Source organism: Cariama cristata, unplaced genomic scaffold (assembly GCF_000690535.1).
Source record: "Cariama cristata isolate BGI_N322 unplaced genomic scaffold, ASM69053v1 scaffold1602, whole genome shotgun sequence".
NCBI classification, from domain to species: Eukaryota; Metazoa; Chordata; class Aves; order Cariamiformes; family Cariamidae; genus Cariama; species Cariama cristata.
In genome coordinates this window covers 14,146-31,003 of record NW_009604207.1, presented here as the reverse complement: position 1 = coordinate 31,003, position 16,858 = coordinate 14,146, and the positions used below count along the sequence as shown (strand labels likewise).

General features: G+C 35.6%; 1 protein-coding gene across 1 annotated transcript in view; it reads right to left on the bottom strand.

Moving 5' to 3' along the window:
- The window catches only part of CAMK2D (calcium/calmodulin-dependent protein kinase II delta), a 52,165-nt gene that overhangs the window by 22,960 nt on the left and 12,347 nt on the right, over positions 1 to 16,858 (bottom strand). Inside the window, exons 6-11 of the mRNA XM_009695478.1 lie at positions 16,073 to 16,156; positions 15,299 to 15,341; positions 11,170 to 11,207; positions 5,179 to 5,238; positions 3,537 to 3,578; positions 928 to 976 (exon numbers count right to left, since the gene is read on the bottom strand). Coding sequence (XP_009693780.1) covers positions 928 to 976; positions 3,537 to 3,578; positions 5,179 to 5,238; positions 11,170 to 11,207; positions 15,299 to 15,341; positions 16,073 to 16,156 — 316 coding nt within the window. The remainder of the gene's footprint in view (positions 1 to 927; positions 977 to 3,536; positions 3,579 to 5,178; positions 5,239 to 11,169; positions 11,208 to 15,298; positions 15,342 to 16,072; positions 16,157 to 16,858) is intronic.

Genomic DNA, 16,858 nt, shown 5'->3' with positions numbered 1-16,858 from the left:
TTAAATTCTAAAACACTCACGTGCTCTTCAGAGGCCAATGAAGCTCTTTAGCAGATTCAAGTCTGTATTTTAGGGCACAACTTTGCTAATAGATGCTTTTAACAGTGACTTAGGCATTATATTACTTCCAACATAAAGCAAGCCCCGTATTACAATGGTTCGCTAAGAATTCTCTTTCCCATTCTCCACATTTTATCTTTACTATCACCTCTGGCTTGTGTTTCACCGGTACATATAAACATTGTTCTTTGAGGCTGAAAAACAATCTTTTATGTGAAACAGAAATACACAAATCTAATAGTCTTCTTTTAAAAACCTTTTGTTTTAAAACACAATGTTATTAAAGTAAGTATGAATAACATCACAGTATAATATCTAGAGGGGAAAAATGGAAACAAAACCAGTATTTATGAAGTTACAGAACTGATTTTATAAAAAAAACTATTTAGTTTTTTAAAGAATAAAAGAAGATGAAAATAAGGGTACGGACAGAACAAAAGAGAAACATGAAAAAACACTGGCATCTGAACAGAACGAAAATTAAAACAGTGACATAAAAAAAAGGCAAATCCAAAACACAAATGCATGCTAAAAGTACATAAACTAAGTAAGAGTTACAAAGCACTGACTTACATATTTTTAATCTACTACTATTATTACTGGAACTAGTATCTTAGTTAATAAGCAGTAACTTTATATTCTTCATTCCAAAACATCATGGCAAATGGTGTTTTGGGAAATGAAAAGTCAAAGGTAAATCGGAAACTGTCAGAAGTAACACAGAAGAGCATAAAAGTAATTTCTTTTCAAGAAGGAAAAACAGTTTTCTCTCTTAAGATTCACTAGGAATTGCTGTGTTTAATGACCTAATGAAGTCACATAACTCACACTATTGCTCCTCCAAATGTTTCAAGTGCAAAATCATACCTTTCACATCCTCATCTTCAATGGTTGTATTGGAACTCTCCGTTGATTCCTGTTGAGAAGTAAATAGGAATAGAATGTACAAAACAAGCCAAGCCACATTTGCGCGCCTTTGAAAATTACAGTTAGTTACAGATATCATGCAAAGCCTTGAAGCAGGGTGGGATGTAATTCACAAACAAATGGTCACACACTGATTAAGACATTTCCACCTGAATCTGATGTCAAACATTGCCATTCTTTACAGTAGGGAACATAAATACATTTCCTGCTGTCTAATGCTTTTACTTCACAGGAATGTAACGGAAGCTTTTTTTCCTTTAACATTCAACTGTACAAAGTCCATGTGAAATGTTATATGAATTACCTCAGCCAAGTAGGAGAGCTTGCCATTTTAAGCTTAGTGATTAAACCAACTGTGCAAAATAAGTCATTCCCTTCCAACTTATAAATACGCAGGTTTCTGCATGCTGCAATTTACAATTGTTTTTCTGCTCATATGACTTATGCAATGTATATTAAAACAAAGTCTCCCATTGATTTTAAGGATATTGTATTAGATTCTATCATTTTTTATTCTGTTTTTGTGATAAAAAAAATTTTGAAGGAGATGGACAATTGATAAATATATGATAATGACTTTGACAAACTAAGGTATCTTCGTAGCAGTATTCTTCAAACCACCAGCCATGCAGAGGAATGACTCATCTATCAGACAGTTTATACTTAAGCCACCACACTGTTAAAAAGGCAAGGATACTGTATCTCAGTCTTTCATGAATTACAAGAAACATGAAATATTACGGGTAAATTCAAGAGGGCACTGTCAAATCTAGTAGGTATAGTCTTAGAAAGCCGGAAAGTTTTGAAACTTGATTTTATTTATCTGCATACTTTCTTGAAAAGAAGAACAATATAATTATTTTTTTTTCTATTTACAGCTCCACAGCAAAAAGGATTAACTGGTCCATTTTTATCTGAGAGACAGAAGATAAGACTGGTATTGTATTTAACTCTTAGAAGGATTTTACAATTAAGTAATAAAAGGTAAATTTGACAGTGCCCTTTATTTACTGTGTCCTCACAAGGCTGAGCCGAAGGAACGTTCAAAACGGCTAATGCATTACTCAGACCTTAAAAAACCAAAATGTATGTGCATCCATAAACAAAACTACATGAATTAATTCACACAAACAAACAAAACTGAACAAGTCACCATGCTTGTCCTGAATTGGCTGGTGTTAGATGTTTCACTCTACACAGATGTACCATGCTCTATTCACTTAAAATATTAGATAAAGTACTTATAAGTAATGAAAACCCTACACAAATACAAGTTGTAAACACCATGCACAAGCTCACACGGCAGATGTAGCCTGTAATACTGAAGCATCCACTCCAGTTGCCATACTACAAGGATCAGACTTTCAGACAAATTTAGGAGTAACACTCCGCATTAAGTGGCTTGCTTGTTTGCTGTGACCTTTTGGGACATTGAATATCTTAATCGATATGATTCTATAGTAAAGTCAAGTAGATGTAGTCACGCCAATATTTTATCTGGGTTTTCTGGTCTTTAGCGGACTTCAGCGATAAAGATTAGACTGGTGTTCAAAGACAGGCTCTTTGTTGCCTATGAATTTAAACTTGGGGAGCTGAAAAAGTAGTAACATGACAATAAAAGCTCTATGTTCGACAGATGCAAGGTACACAAAGGAATGGGATATACAAGCACAATACACACCATCGGCACTTTCATGCTTGAGAAATGTCTGCATGCGCTATTTTTTCACTCAGATTCAATCCTTCTCATGTGAAAAAACCACAAGTAGTTAAGACTAGATAAATGAAATGTCAATTCTTTAAGTCAACACTGTAAACAGTGAAATTTTTGTTGAAGAGTAAATTCTTTCCAGGAAACCTAGGAACATGTGTTATATGTAAATGATGATATTTCCTGGCCCTTTTCAAGTCCATGCATGAAAAAAACAAAACAAAACATGTTTTAGAAATCAGCTGCCAAACACAAACATCACAATACACAAGAAAAAAGCATGAAGAAAACGTAGAAAAATCAAAAGACCTCTTTGTCACTTGAAATGTTAAAATTTTTTTTGGAAACCGATCAGTGATGTTATGGAAGAAAACCAAAGTCCTGTGCAAAAGACACGTCACAACATGGTGTACAAGCATGCTGAGGAACAGCAGATGGGATAAAATGAAATGACATCTTTATCTAAAGTGACAACTGCACACAAAACTTGTCAGTATAATCTCACCACACTCTGAGAACAGCGTTCTTTGGTTTTACTTAGACTGCAGCATGTTTGGCTGAAATGAGAGAGACACGATGCTCCCCAAGCCTGGCTGCACAGGGTACCGAACTCTGCCAACTGCTACCAACTCCCCCAAGAGCTTCAGAAGCTCAGCAATCAGCAGGATGCACGTAGAGACAAACACAGATGAAAACAGGCGCAAGAGACATCAGGGGTAACAAATGCAGGAATGAGATTTTCCTTGATAAATTCCTGGAATGGCCCTATTTTGCTGCGGAATAGTGGATGAAATGTGTGGTGTGGAAAAGCAAGATGGAGTTGATTCTTTCTGAATACCTTATTTCCATCAGGGTTGTGGATTACTGTAGTTTGGGGCTCCTGAGCGAGAACAAAATAAAGAGAAAAAGAGTTCCCATTGGTAAACACATTCTCATTAGTGTGAGGGAGTGCAAGAAGAGCCAGCTCACAACCGCTGAACACTGACAAGAGCTAAAACAGATGTTAACTGTTGCCAGAGGGTGAAACTGGATGTCTCTAACACAGATTTCCCCAACAGCAAGCCAGCAAAAAAGATCATCTCACCTAATGCAGCAGCATGCAGAGACCTTATTCATGACCAACGTACACAGGGCTTTGAAGCTCTGGAGACCTGCAGAGGCTCTCTTTTGCACAAGGGCACACTAAATGCTTTGCGCGTTTTCCTGTCCGAGCCAGGCCAGACAAGGCGGCCAGAAATCACCTCTTTTCTTTAAGCATGTTTGCTTGTATTAGTATTAAGTGATCCAATAAATATACAGGGGAATCGATAAGGATTAAGGATGAGTTAACTACTTCTAAACACTACCGTGTTTTGAAAGATGTAGATTACTACCAATTGCTGCCTTGGCAGAGCAGCATAAAAATAAGCGAGAGAGATCGCTGCATCATTTTAAAATGTAATTTCCCCAATTCCTTTTCCCTTAAAAAAAGATTAAATAATCTTTGAAATGGCAGTTAGCCAGCATACCTTCAGCATGGACTACTGTGCATAGCTATGTCTGGGAACAGACCGCCACATAGTCATGCATGAAACCTGTTAACTGGGCCTCAAAAATTACTCGGCAATGTCTGCTTCAGTGCCAGTTGCACAAAAAAATTCAAGAGGAAAAACCTCTCCCAATGCGTGTGAATTATCGACATTTTCAAAACTATATATGCAGGCATACAGGAAACAATTTCTCACAAAATTAGGTACTTATGCGTTGGCATTTATGTTTGTGAGCTCTGTCATACATGTATGCCTAAGAAATAGGAGCTACTAATAAAAGCAAGACTGCTACAGAAACATTCATGAACAGTACTCCAATTAGTAATATGTTCCTAACAAAGGTTATTAATGAGTCATGTCTCCTGCAGATTTAAACTTAAGAGAAACAAGTAAAAATGTTTAGCAGTAGATGCCTCTTGATCCCAGTGAAGACTTGCAAAGTCCTGCTGAGTTTTAGGAAATATGGAATGAAAATCTGAATAAGGTCTATTTGATGGTAGCCTAGCAATAATCCTGTTAGCTCTCTTTGATATCAACACTTATACCAAGACAAAACAGAGAAAATAGTAAGAGCTTTTTGGTTGGGTTTTTTTTTTTGTGCGAAAGGTTAGCATCAAAAAGATGGAAACAGTCATCAGGCAAAGAGCTAAGAGCAACATAAAGGGCATTCTACTCACTTTCTGGCACAGCATGCAAAAAATTCAACTACAGTTACAAACGCCATGACTCCACTGCAACCAGCTTGCATGTAACATTTTCTATCAATAAACACGCTCTCTAATGGACTTCCTCACAGAAAAAAGAAAGCATAATTCAAACAAAAAGTTTTTCCAAAACCTGTTTTTAGAAAGCAAACAGAGTAAATGCATGAAAAAGCAAAAAAGAAGGAAAAACGAACAGAAGACAGTCAAAAACTTCAAGATAGCATGAGAAGGAAGATTCCAGGTATACCAGCGCCGGGGTAGGAATATTTTCCTTGGGGCTGGTTACCACGTTCGTTTTGTTGTTTATCTGTAGGTGTGCAGAAAATAGAAACAGACAGGCCTTAGAACTCGCGGTAGGCATCGTTATCTATACCTCTCTGTATAGAACATCTATATACAGATATAGGTATCTATATATAGATATAGATATGGAAATAAAGAATCACAGAAAGATGAACTTATGAACTTGAAAGAACACTAACAATAGATCCATTAGCTAGCTGAAAACCCTCCAAACATGCTAGCTATAGGTTTTCGGATGCCCTATAGAAAGGTCTATATAAGGTATAGATGACTTCAGCTGTGACACTTAAAAGAACAGAGCCTTTAAGTAGCAGCTAATCATATTTAAGAAGAATAAAGAATTAATATGGGTTTGAAGAAAGTCCTAAATAGCCATTGTGACTTCTTGACATGCAACAGTACTAAGTATTTGCACCCGGTTGTTCCTTATTTCTAATTAGCTATCACTACCATAAATAATACTTGATTATTCATAGCTCTCCAGAAATCTACAGATTCGGTCTACTGGCTTCTGGGAACAGATCTGAAAAAAAAAAACTGATTCCAGATCTGAATCTGATACTAGAAAGACAGACATTGGTGCCTCTTTAGCTTTTTTGGTGTTATTTTAAACAAAAATAATTGGCAGCTGTGACTTTTTGCAGTCTCAAGAATCCCGTAGTAAATGTGTATCAGCCTCTCAATTTTGGTACTTTAACTTGAAAGTGTAAGGCTTCACGCTATACTATCTGTAATCTTACTCCACAAATCAGTACATATCTGCTAACTCTACATGTAGGTCATCGTCTTAATTCTTAAGTCTAGCACAGTACTACACCTTTAAAAGACTTTTGGCTTTTACTTATACAAAATTTTAATTCAAATTAAACTGCTTAGCAATAAGTTTGAAGGTATCTGATTCTTTAAATCCATTTTTGAAAATTCAGCTTTCATAAATATTGTGGTATGAAAAGAACAGAAATACTAAAAATAATGTACCAAGCCACTTTTTACATGCACTAAGAAGCAAGATTAAAGTACAGTAAAACTAGTTTGAAATACGTAATTTTTTTCTTTAACAATAATTAGGAAAAAATATTACGTACATTTTGGTCACGTCTAATTTTAACACGAGCAGTCCAAAGCGGCATGCAGAACTGGGTATATAGATATATATTGTCTGGAAAGACTGTGATTCCCCCCCCCCACCGAAAACTTCTACTGAACTTTCTAGTCACAGTACTCAATAATAATGTGCAAAACAAAGGAAAAAAAAGTCCAAAATTGTTTTGTTAACGGATTATTGTAAAAATGTAATTAACTTCATTGAAAGAAACAAACTAGCAATTTTCGGGTCAAAATTTGGTATTTTTTCTTCTAAGAGTCTTTCTAAACCAATTAGAAAATGGCAATATGCTAAGTAACATATCTGAAAAGGCATAAAGAAAGAGGAAGTCCTAGAATAGCAGACCGGACTGAGCTCTGTATGAAACACTTCTGATTTAAACTTCCCAATGACTCTGTAGTCTCAGATGAAGTATTCAGCTTCTCAGCATGCAGCTAACATTTAAGTTTTGTCTGTCCCAAGGGCCTTGCTAAATTCAAGCCTTCAGAAGTTAGCACCACTGGGGAAATTCACTGAACTTCATGTCCTCAGCAGCTTTTGGTAATTATTTTTACTTTGGTAGAGGTGTGGCAGCTGACTTGGTGATTGCAGGAATTAAGCCTGCAGCTGAACTGAATCTTACTTAGGATATGTCTAGATTATGGAAATGTCAACAGGATTTGCATTGATTAATTACAGACTGCAAATTTCCTTATCTTAACCAGCATTTAGCTGGCTTTGAAGAATATAAAGCAGTCTTGTCAGTTAATGCCAGGGAACATTATTTTGACATTAAATGTTATTTAGTAGTATTTGCGATAGGAACCATTCTCCTGTAAAGAATAAAAATAATTTTCTTTGATTTCAAATCCAAGTTCACAGTGCTCTACAGCAGGAGGATGAGAAACAGTTACTTTTTTAACAATGGTCTTTCTACAGAAATTGTCATTAAGAGAAAATATGAGTCATTATTGAGTTCCAAGTGTTTAGTTTATGCCCCATCTTGGTCTAGTTATTGTCAAATAAATTTCATTTATCTATTCAGAATTACAGCCATAAGTTGGAGGGGTGCCTGAACTCAAGACAGGGAGAGAATAAATACCTTTGTGCATAAAGTCATTCATGGGGAGACATAAGTATTAGCAAGTATTTTATAGATCAACTAACTTGCCTTGATATTTATGGGACTGTAAGATGGGCAAAACACGAACTCCTTACTCAGGAAAAAACTTTAAAAAAAAAAACCTAACCACTTCAGGAAATAAAAAGTTCTACAGGAGAATTGTGGAACAGTGAAAAACACATATAACACTGTTTGACAGTATACTAAATCTTTCAAAACAAGAGAAAAATCACATATCATAGAATCACAGAATCATTTGGGCTGGAAGGGACCTTTAGAATCAAGTTGTATAACTACAAGTTCATATTTTTATGGCAGTGTAGTCATCAGGAGACTACAAATAAAAAGGCCCTAACAAAAGGCAGATAGACATAAAGCAAAAACATAGGAAAGAAATGACGATTTCACCAGATTTCATACAGTCCTATTCAGTAGTAGCTTAATACAAAAAATAAAGTGATATGCCAAACGAATGCTTGTTGTTGAATACATAATGAAAACAGATTAATCAAATTTCAATTCCAATTTTGCCTGAGTAAGGAGAGCAGGCTTGGGTCCATACTCCCTTGGTGAAAGTCCTATAAAAATAAACAATATCCATTACAGCTACTGCTGAAAACTGCAGGAAATAATTCAAAACTTCTTAGTAAGATATTGAGAATACAGCATTCATTAGTAAAAGCAGAAAGAAATAATGCGATTCAAAATACAGTTATTTCTTCTGTGTAAACAGAACTTGGTGAAAACGCTTTGAAACTCAGAGAGAAAAGAGCAATAAGCCTGTACACTTTCTCTCTCTCATAGAACATATAAATGTGCTTTTATTAATATATGAACACGCATGGTGTACTTTGCATATATTTTTAACAGCAAAGGGAAATGATTCCAAAAGGAGTGAAATATTTTCTCATGAAACAGTTATTCTAAAGCTGAATTGTGCTTAAGTGGTGACCATCTCTTTGTTGCAAAGAAGGAAAGCTTTTATACTAATGCATCGCTTGTCAAGAGCCACTCTCTTAGGTCTGACAGTAGTGCAGGACAGACACACACAAACGCTCCAAAAAGCTGGGCATGACTGTAGAACCATTATTGGTCTTTTTTCAATATGTTCTAAAAATATTTTAAGAAACAAAACCTGTATCTTGGGACTTAATCTTTCACATGGTACTTCTGTAACAAAAAGTTAAAGCACACTTCACATTATCGGCTACTAAAAATAGCCCCGCCGTACCTTTCCGGTGACCCTCATTTGGACACTGCTACCACTGATCCTCTGGCCCTGAAATTCTATGTTCACCCAAAGAACAGCTTATTTATCTAGATAACTACATGTCTGCTCAGACCTGACCAGCAATTTTTGCTTTTCAAGGAGACTTTTGCTTCCCAGTGAAGGGTGTGGATGAGGGATATTTGCCTTCTCTCTACCGGCAGCAGCAACAGAAGTTGGCTGGGACATCACAGATGACCATTATGAACACCTCAAAGTCAGATTCAAAACCGTAATGAACAGGAACAGAGTGAGTTGCTGTGTGGGATCACAGAGGCCAACTGAACGCAAGACTGTAGAGTAGGTTGAGAAGGAAGAAAAGTTACTGAGACTTGACTGTCAGTTGGGACATCTTGTGACAAAGCCCTGAGCTGTGAAGGAAGTTAGCTGGGAAACTGCAGCACAGAAAGGCTGTGAAATTGGTTTTTTAACTCCTGAGCACTTAGCAAGGCATCTTGTTCTATGGTGGCTCAATTAAAGCAGTACTATTTCACTGTGCAATGTGGTTTGTGTTACATTTTATGATATTAATAGTATTAGCTTTTAAAATAAGGAAGTGTTAAAAATTAAGAGAAGGCTGTTATGAGATTACTATTGTTACTATTTTTATTTACGAAGGACAGCTGCATTGGCCAATGTTACATCTACTTTTCTGGTTTTGTACGTCCCCAAGTTAAAAAAAAACAAAACAAACTTGCTTGACAGAACTGCAGAACAATCCACTGTGGATAGCATATATCAACTGCAGGCTTAAAATTCACAAGGTTGTACTTGTAGCTTCTCACAGTATGGTAACAAAACTAAATGCAACTGTTTGATTTCTAGGTGTGAACGTTTCACAGGAGGAAAAAAATCTGTCGATAAAGATCCTCACCATCATCTGAACACTCGAACTGGACTTCCTTTTCTGAATTGACCAGTCAGAGAGAAAGGAAAAGAAGAAAATGTGACTGGTTGGATTTGAAGTATCAATTCAATGCATGGAGTACAGTATATTTCTGTTTTGGCTTTTTTTTTTTTTAAGAAAAAGACAGCTTAAGCTGTAGGAAGGGGTGGAAAAATGCTATGGATTATATAGTATCTCAATAACAAAATGACAAAAATAGACTTCCCCAGATGTAAATTTACTCCCTTTGCTCCACATGACCATGCAGACAAACAGCAGACACATAAAATGTGCTGAAAACTAAAGTATTGAATCCCAACATGTGTAATTTAGGCAAAATTTTGGCAACAATTGTTTCCAATATTATAATCAAAACTGAGACATAACAAATACCATCATAGACCTGTAGGAGGAATGATATTTAAAAAGGCAAAGCTGGTCAGATAATAGAGTACATAAAATTTATATATTCCACAATAAAACACTTTAAGGGTTTTCCATGGGGATGATAGAGTAGCACTGAATGCGTGCTTCTCCATATAACTAGGATATCTACTACTTGGCAGTGAGAAGCATTGAAATCGTAGTGTACTCACTTCATTTTAAGTCAGTCTCATGATTATTTTTTTTTGACAGGAAAAGTGTGTGTATGTGGGAGAACAGGAACAAATATACTATGAATCTAGTATTTAAGTATGCAATGTTTTGATAAAGTACAAAGTTAAGATTAAATAGAGAATTAAAATTCAGGTCAAAGACACACTTCTGAGTGAACACACAGAGCACAGAAGAATATCTTTTGAATCATATAATGAAAGCTTGAGGCACTTATTTTAGCCTTCAGGAGTCCTCTGAGAAAAGAAATAAAATATTTTTCATTGCTGAGTGATTTTTTTTTTCTGGTTGTTTTTCAAAGTATTTATCCAGCACGTTCATTTGTGAAGCATCTCTCCTCCTGCAGGATCCGGTGACATGAGAATAGGAGCTCTAAATCATGTATGAAAGCTGCCAAAATGTTCCCTTCTTAGCAAGGTCTATTAGTCAGGATGAGCTGATTTGTTGAGATAGTAAACCCCTCAAGTTCTGCCAAATATAGCAAGTACATCTGGCAGAATACACCTCATGTGGAGCCAAGCCTACCAGTAAACTTTTGGTCTTCCATGAAATCTAACAAAAAGTCAAGGGGAAACACGAAGGCGATAGAGCTGCAGATAAACACTGATACCTAAAAAAACTAACATGCCCACCACCAAGCCATTAATTTATATTTATAAGCTAATTAATAACATTGAGTCATTAGTTACACAATCATCCTTCATTAAAATATCAAGAAAAGTATTTTCTCCAGTAGTTTTCTATCTTCCACTTATTAAAATCCTTGTTTTTCAAGTATTTCTTTTATTTCATTTTTAAGCATCACATACTAACTCTCATCTTTCCAAATATATGGTAAGAAGCACTGATTAACAAATTCTATAAAGGAAAGAAATAACAATAATTAATTCTAAAACCCGGCAGAAGTTACAGATAGGTAGTGACTAATAAAATCTATTTTAAAGCTTGTGTTTAACCTACCTTAACTCCATCCGGCTTTTTCAGTAAACTCTTGGCTGCTGTAAAATCAGACAAATAATTTCGGTCAGGTGGTTACCACTGAGGTCAACCAGCTGCGCAGCAAACCCCCATTGCCTCCCAGCTGCAGATACATTTTCAGCTTTTATTTCCTCCTTTTGTTGCTCTGAGTATAGGAAACGAAATATTTAAGAAACTACAAATACTTAAGATTATCATACATCACTTTTTCCATTGATTAAAGCTGTAGGTTAACTGTACTTATACAAGGAGAGACCTCCTTGGGTGGCTTAGAGGAAATGGAAGCAGGGCGAGTGTGAAAGCAGCAGCTTTGGATACGTTCCATTTTTTCAACTGCAATACATTTACAATTGTTGATGAGGATAGTTTGATACAACTATGAAAAAGTACTGTTCTGATGGCGGGAACTTTGACCAGGTGTTTGTAGAGCCCACTGGTATCTTAATGATGTTATTAATATATAATACTATATTATAATGTGTTATTAATATGTAACCAATATCAGATCATTAAGGCACCTAAAGAGCATAGTGAGGTACAATACTATCTATTCCACCTAACGCAAAGTAAACTGCGTATTAAAAAAGCACCTCTGAGCAACGGTTCTTTGGGGATTTCCCACCATGACAGCATCAGTCACCTTGCGTGAAAGGTCAGGAAAGTTGCAAGTAAGAAAGGAAGAACAATAATCTGCTAGCGAAGTGTTGCTTTGGAGGCATGCTTCCTAGGAGTTAACAATAACAAATGATAGACTTTGCTTCAACTTCTAATGAAGAAAATCTGTTCTTTTCTGAATCATGTTGCACACTGATCGAATTTCTTCAAAGCGGTGGGGACCACTGGGCAAAATTGCCCTTGCTGTAATGTAATCCGTGTGTTAGGCTTTAAATTCCACCACTTAAAACTGCCACCAAGAACAGGGCCAAATCATTCCACATTCCTAAATTTGGAGGGCTGAAGTGCAAACAAGCACACCACAGCTCGGAACCTGAAAACATTTACAGCAGAAATACATGCTGGGTGACCTACCAAATTCAAATAAACTATTCACTAAAGCATAAAGGCTTCATGACTCACTGCCAAAGACTTGGAGAATAATAAATTACAAAACAAGCCTGGCATATTTTGTTCTTCTTGTTGTTTATGACCCAATCTTCCTATCAGAAAGCGTATCACGGCTTAGGTTGTAAGAAAGAGCTGTTCCACATAGGCTGTTTTGCTTAGAAGTAAGAAGCCTTTTTGAAAGGGAAATGCTGCAGCTAACAATCTGGCATAATCACAGGGGGACCAGTCCTGACATGGAGCTCCCACCATTACCAGCATCCTTCTCTTTAAAACAAAAAAAAACCCAAAACAATTGGACCTTGCAAGCCTAGGGTTACTCAAACTAGCTGGGGATATCGGAATTATTGAGTATGTGGTTTAAACCTGAAGTTACTTTTTGTATTTGTGGCTTCTTCTCCAGCTACATCCGCATTAAGTGCTCATTTAGCTCTGGTTCAGAGTACGAAGATGTAAGATCGCCTCGGAAACTGTACAGAAATAGCTAATGTCCATTATTGTCCATATAGTTTACATTAAAAAAACTGGAAAGTGAAGCCAGGTTAATGTTTATAATTTAATTAATATATCAGCCCTCCGAATGCAGTTCAATTACGGACATCAGCCAACACTGCCATTGAAACTCTCACAAGGCCCACGATTTACAACTAAAATGAACAAAAATAAATTTGCCTATATTATGCAACAGGACCACTGCATGTTTTAATTTACAGAAACATGTAAATTAATATTGAAAATAAATTGGTTTACATATATTTTTGAGATAGGATACATCCTGTTGCAACGTGTGCTTACAGGACCTGATGCAACACGGCCTTAGATTTTACACTGCCACAAGCATTGTGGGCACTCCATTAACCTCAGAAATTCCTTTAGGGAAAGCGAAGGGGAGGAGCTGTTTCTAAAACCTAAGGCCAAAACCCCAGAAGTTCATTGCTTTTGAAGCCTGTTTTATACCGTTATCCCTTACAAAAATATGGGAAAACAAATTAATTCTCATAGGCTGCTGTTCATAACAAACTAGGTCTTTTTGCTAAATTGTGCATAAAACTTCTGAGTTCTTTTAATGCTTAAGAAACATTACATGTTATATGTAAACAATTAAATGAAAGCCAGTAAAATGAGGGCACCAAAAGCAATAACTACACGTACTGTGTTGATGGCATTGCCAGCATGTCCTTTGAAATGCGCCTAGTATGGATTATTATGCAGTATTTTATGTTATAGGACATATTCCACACTCAACTGCCTTTGTTGGTTTTGGCTTGGAATGTATTTTTAATAATATTTTGATGCATCCTTCTTTAAGCACAGATACTGCATACAAATCAAGTATTTAAAGAATTTGCAGTAGCAAAGCAATTAGCATATTCTAAATTAAGCCCACAATGAAAGACTTCTTGCAACTACAAGCAATAGCTATAAATAAAACCTAAGGCAGCGCTAATAGGCGAGAAAGCAGACTGAAAAGAAATGGTGGTGTGACAACATGTAGAAATTAAAGTGTTTTAGGACAAACAGCAATTCTGATGTAGAAGAGAAGAAAGATGTTCCTTTCACGTGCTGAGGGTCTTACCTCACAAGAAATATACATTCCACATAAAAGGAAGAAAGAAAAAGGAAAATAAAACACTTTTATAACCACATCATTATGGACAATGACCTTCAAAAGCATGCTTTGCAATGAAATACAATGAATAAACAATTTGAAAAAATAAAATGTCATCAGGAAAAATATGGGTCGTTATGGTGTAAAACAGAGATGATAAGTGAAAAAAATCCAAAATAAAGCCAAAAACCCTGTTTGTTTTTCATGTCAAAATACTATTTTAAAATTCCTTCAGCTTTTTTTGGTTCATGAAAGTTGAAATTGACCATTACATATATAGACAGTGACAGTTATGAAAAGTGATGACAAATGATATATTTGTTTGATATTTAATAATAATTCATCTTTACAAGATACGCAGACTACAGCATTCCCACCTTCAAAATGAATTGGCAGATACTGGCAATTCATTAAGCATTAACTCAATTTACATAAATACAGTCTTCTGTGTTATAGGTGTGTATTAAATACAGGAACTTAACTAAGAAAGAAATTGTATTTCAAGTACTATGCAAACTGAACAAGTTGTTCTTGCATTCTTGATTATGTAATTTAATCTGGATGACTCAGTGCTTATTATTATCCAAAACATGCCCAAAGCACTATCATGGTTTTGTCTGTAAATTAATTTAGGTTACACTCCAACAGTTACATCATAGAATAGGAGGATATGTAAAATCACTGATTTTTAAGTTTGGCTTTCTTTTTCACTATTCTCTTGAAATCTCAAATGGCAAAATGAAAAATTTAGCATAGCATCAAAATTTTGGCAATACTCCTATTGAGCACAATTCTAACTTTACTATCAGCAAACATATTTTAGCTTTCTCTATTAAAATTTGTTTAGTAGAAAGACCTAAATCCCAGGGATATCACTACAAAATTATTTCATAAAGAGGAAACATCTCTTGTTACATCAAATTGAGTGTTAGAAGAGAAGGAAAAGGAGGACTCATTTTACTACATTTCTTACTCCTTAGGAAAGTAATAAAGAATGAATGTGTTTTGTTTTGTTTTTTTCAAATACAGGATGCAACAGAACCCTGGAATGACATTTCAGGTATATAAAAATAAGTAAGTTTTTAAATGTTGTTTGGTGACACTTATGCATGTGGAGCTATATGCATTATTTTCGATTTTCCTCCACCAAAATAGACAGAAAAACACTATCTGCCTTTTGACAGATAACACTAAAAAAGCAAAGAGAAGGAACTCACATTCTACTGAAAAATTAGACTGTCATCTACAAGGGATTCTATTTGGCCCAAATAGTTTAAATTCTCTTGTTTGCTTCTGCAAAGGAAACCACTTAAGATACATCATATTTAGATGCTCCTGAATAACAAAGATCTTTCTGTACTAATGAATCTTTGTTAGATCTTTGTCCTCACAGACAGCAAAACATAAAGACCATATTAATCTGGAGCTCAATGAACATACCTGAGAAATTTCTGGTAGCCAGCATAGTTGTCAAAATGGCCCCCTGTGTACACATACATTTTCGCAAATTAGTATCACACTTGTGTAAAATTCTGAATGTGAACATGACACAACAAAAAGGAAAACACACACGTAAATTACATCAATTACTGAATTAACCCTGAAAAGATGGATTGTCTGTGCATTACCAATCATATGCGATGCCTTGAGTGCATAAATTGTGATTTAATCTTAATTACACACCTATCAGGCATCCTGAAAATCTCAAATATTTACCGATTGTGCGTATGTAATGCACAAACCATGAATACTCACAGGCACGGTAATTATCAGCAAAATATATCTGAATATGAAACAGACTTACTAATGTGCTTAGATTTTTTTTTCAGGTAGGAAAATGAGTTTATTTGTAATGTGCTAATTAGAAAAGTCCACATCTGCAAAGTTATCCTGGCTGGTCAGGAGAAAACAAAGGATAATCTAAACGAATAACCTTAAGGACCTTCCCTCAACAAAATATTTTTAACGTGTATAAATGAAGATGATTGTTATTATTTTGAATCCAACAAAATTATGCTATGTTCTACTCACTTTCATGAAAAGTTTAAGATCCTCATGCCAAAAGCTGACCATCTATCAAATAGTTCATTTAAGCACAATATTCCATGAAAAAATTTGCTTAGGGACCATTTATTTTACACATGGAACACAAGGTAACATTCTTTTATCTTTCCAAAATTAACTACTCATTCTTGCAGAAGTTTTCATTCTTACCTTTAGTTTTCTTCTTGCATTGAATTTCTTCAAGCAATCTACAGTCTCTTGTCTGTGCATCATAGAGGCAACAGTAGAACGTTGCTAAGAGAAGAAGAAAAGAATAATTTTAACACACCCAGCCAAATGTCTAGCATTTTATTTACTCTACAACATACATGTTACAACCCACATGGTCCAAAACTCCAGCCTTTTATTTCGACCCTTACTATCCCTTTGTGCAGGTTTCTACACATTCAGGAAATTTCCAAATCAACAAAACCAAGGTCTCATTTTACTCAGCCTTTTCCATGTGAAAGTCCTCTTGAAAGAAACAGGGACTAAGAAAAACACAAAACCTTAGAACTTGGGTTATGGAGTATAACCACAATCAAAGTAATATACTGAATTACGATTGTGGAAAATATGTTTTAAAACAAGAAGGTAACTTTTCTTTAGCATTAGTGATATTAGGTGAGCTACAGCAGCAGGAAGTACTTCAGGGAAAATTCAGCGGTACCTGCATTTTCCCTGTAACTCAACTTTATTTGCATCACAGTTTTAAAGGCAAGATAATGCAGCCTACTGGAAAGAACAAAGATCTGGGAACTCGCTGGATGTCTCACTGTGACTTTCAAAGTATCAGCCCAGACTACCTGCAAAGTCAAAGTGTAGAATATACTGAGAATTGGAAAGTATTCCTGGATCCAGTGACAGACAGGCAGCCTCTGCTACCTGCAAATTGACTTTGAAAAGTCCCTTAATTTCCTGCCTTTACATGTCATGCTTATCGTAACGGTTATAGGG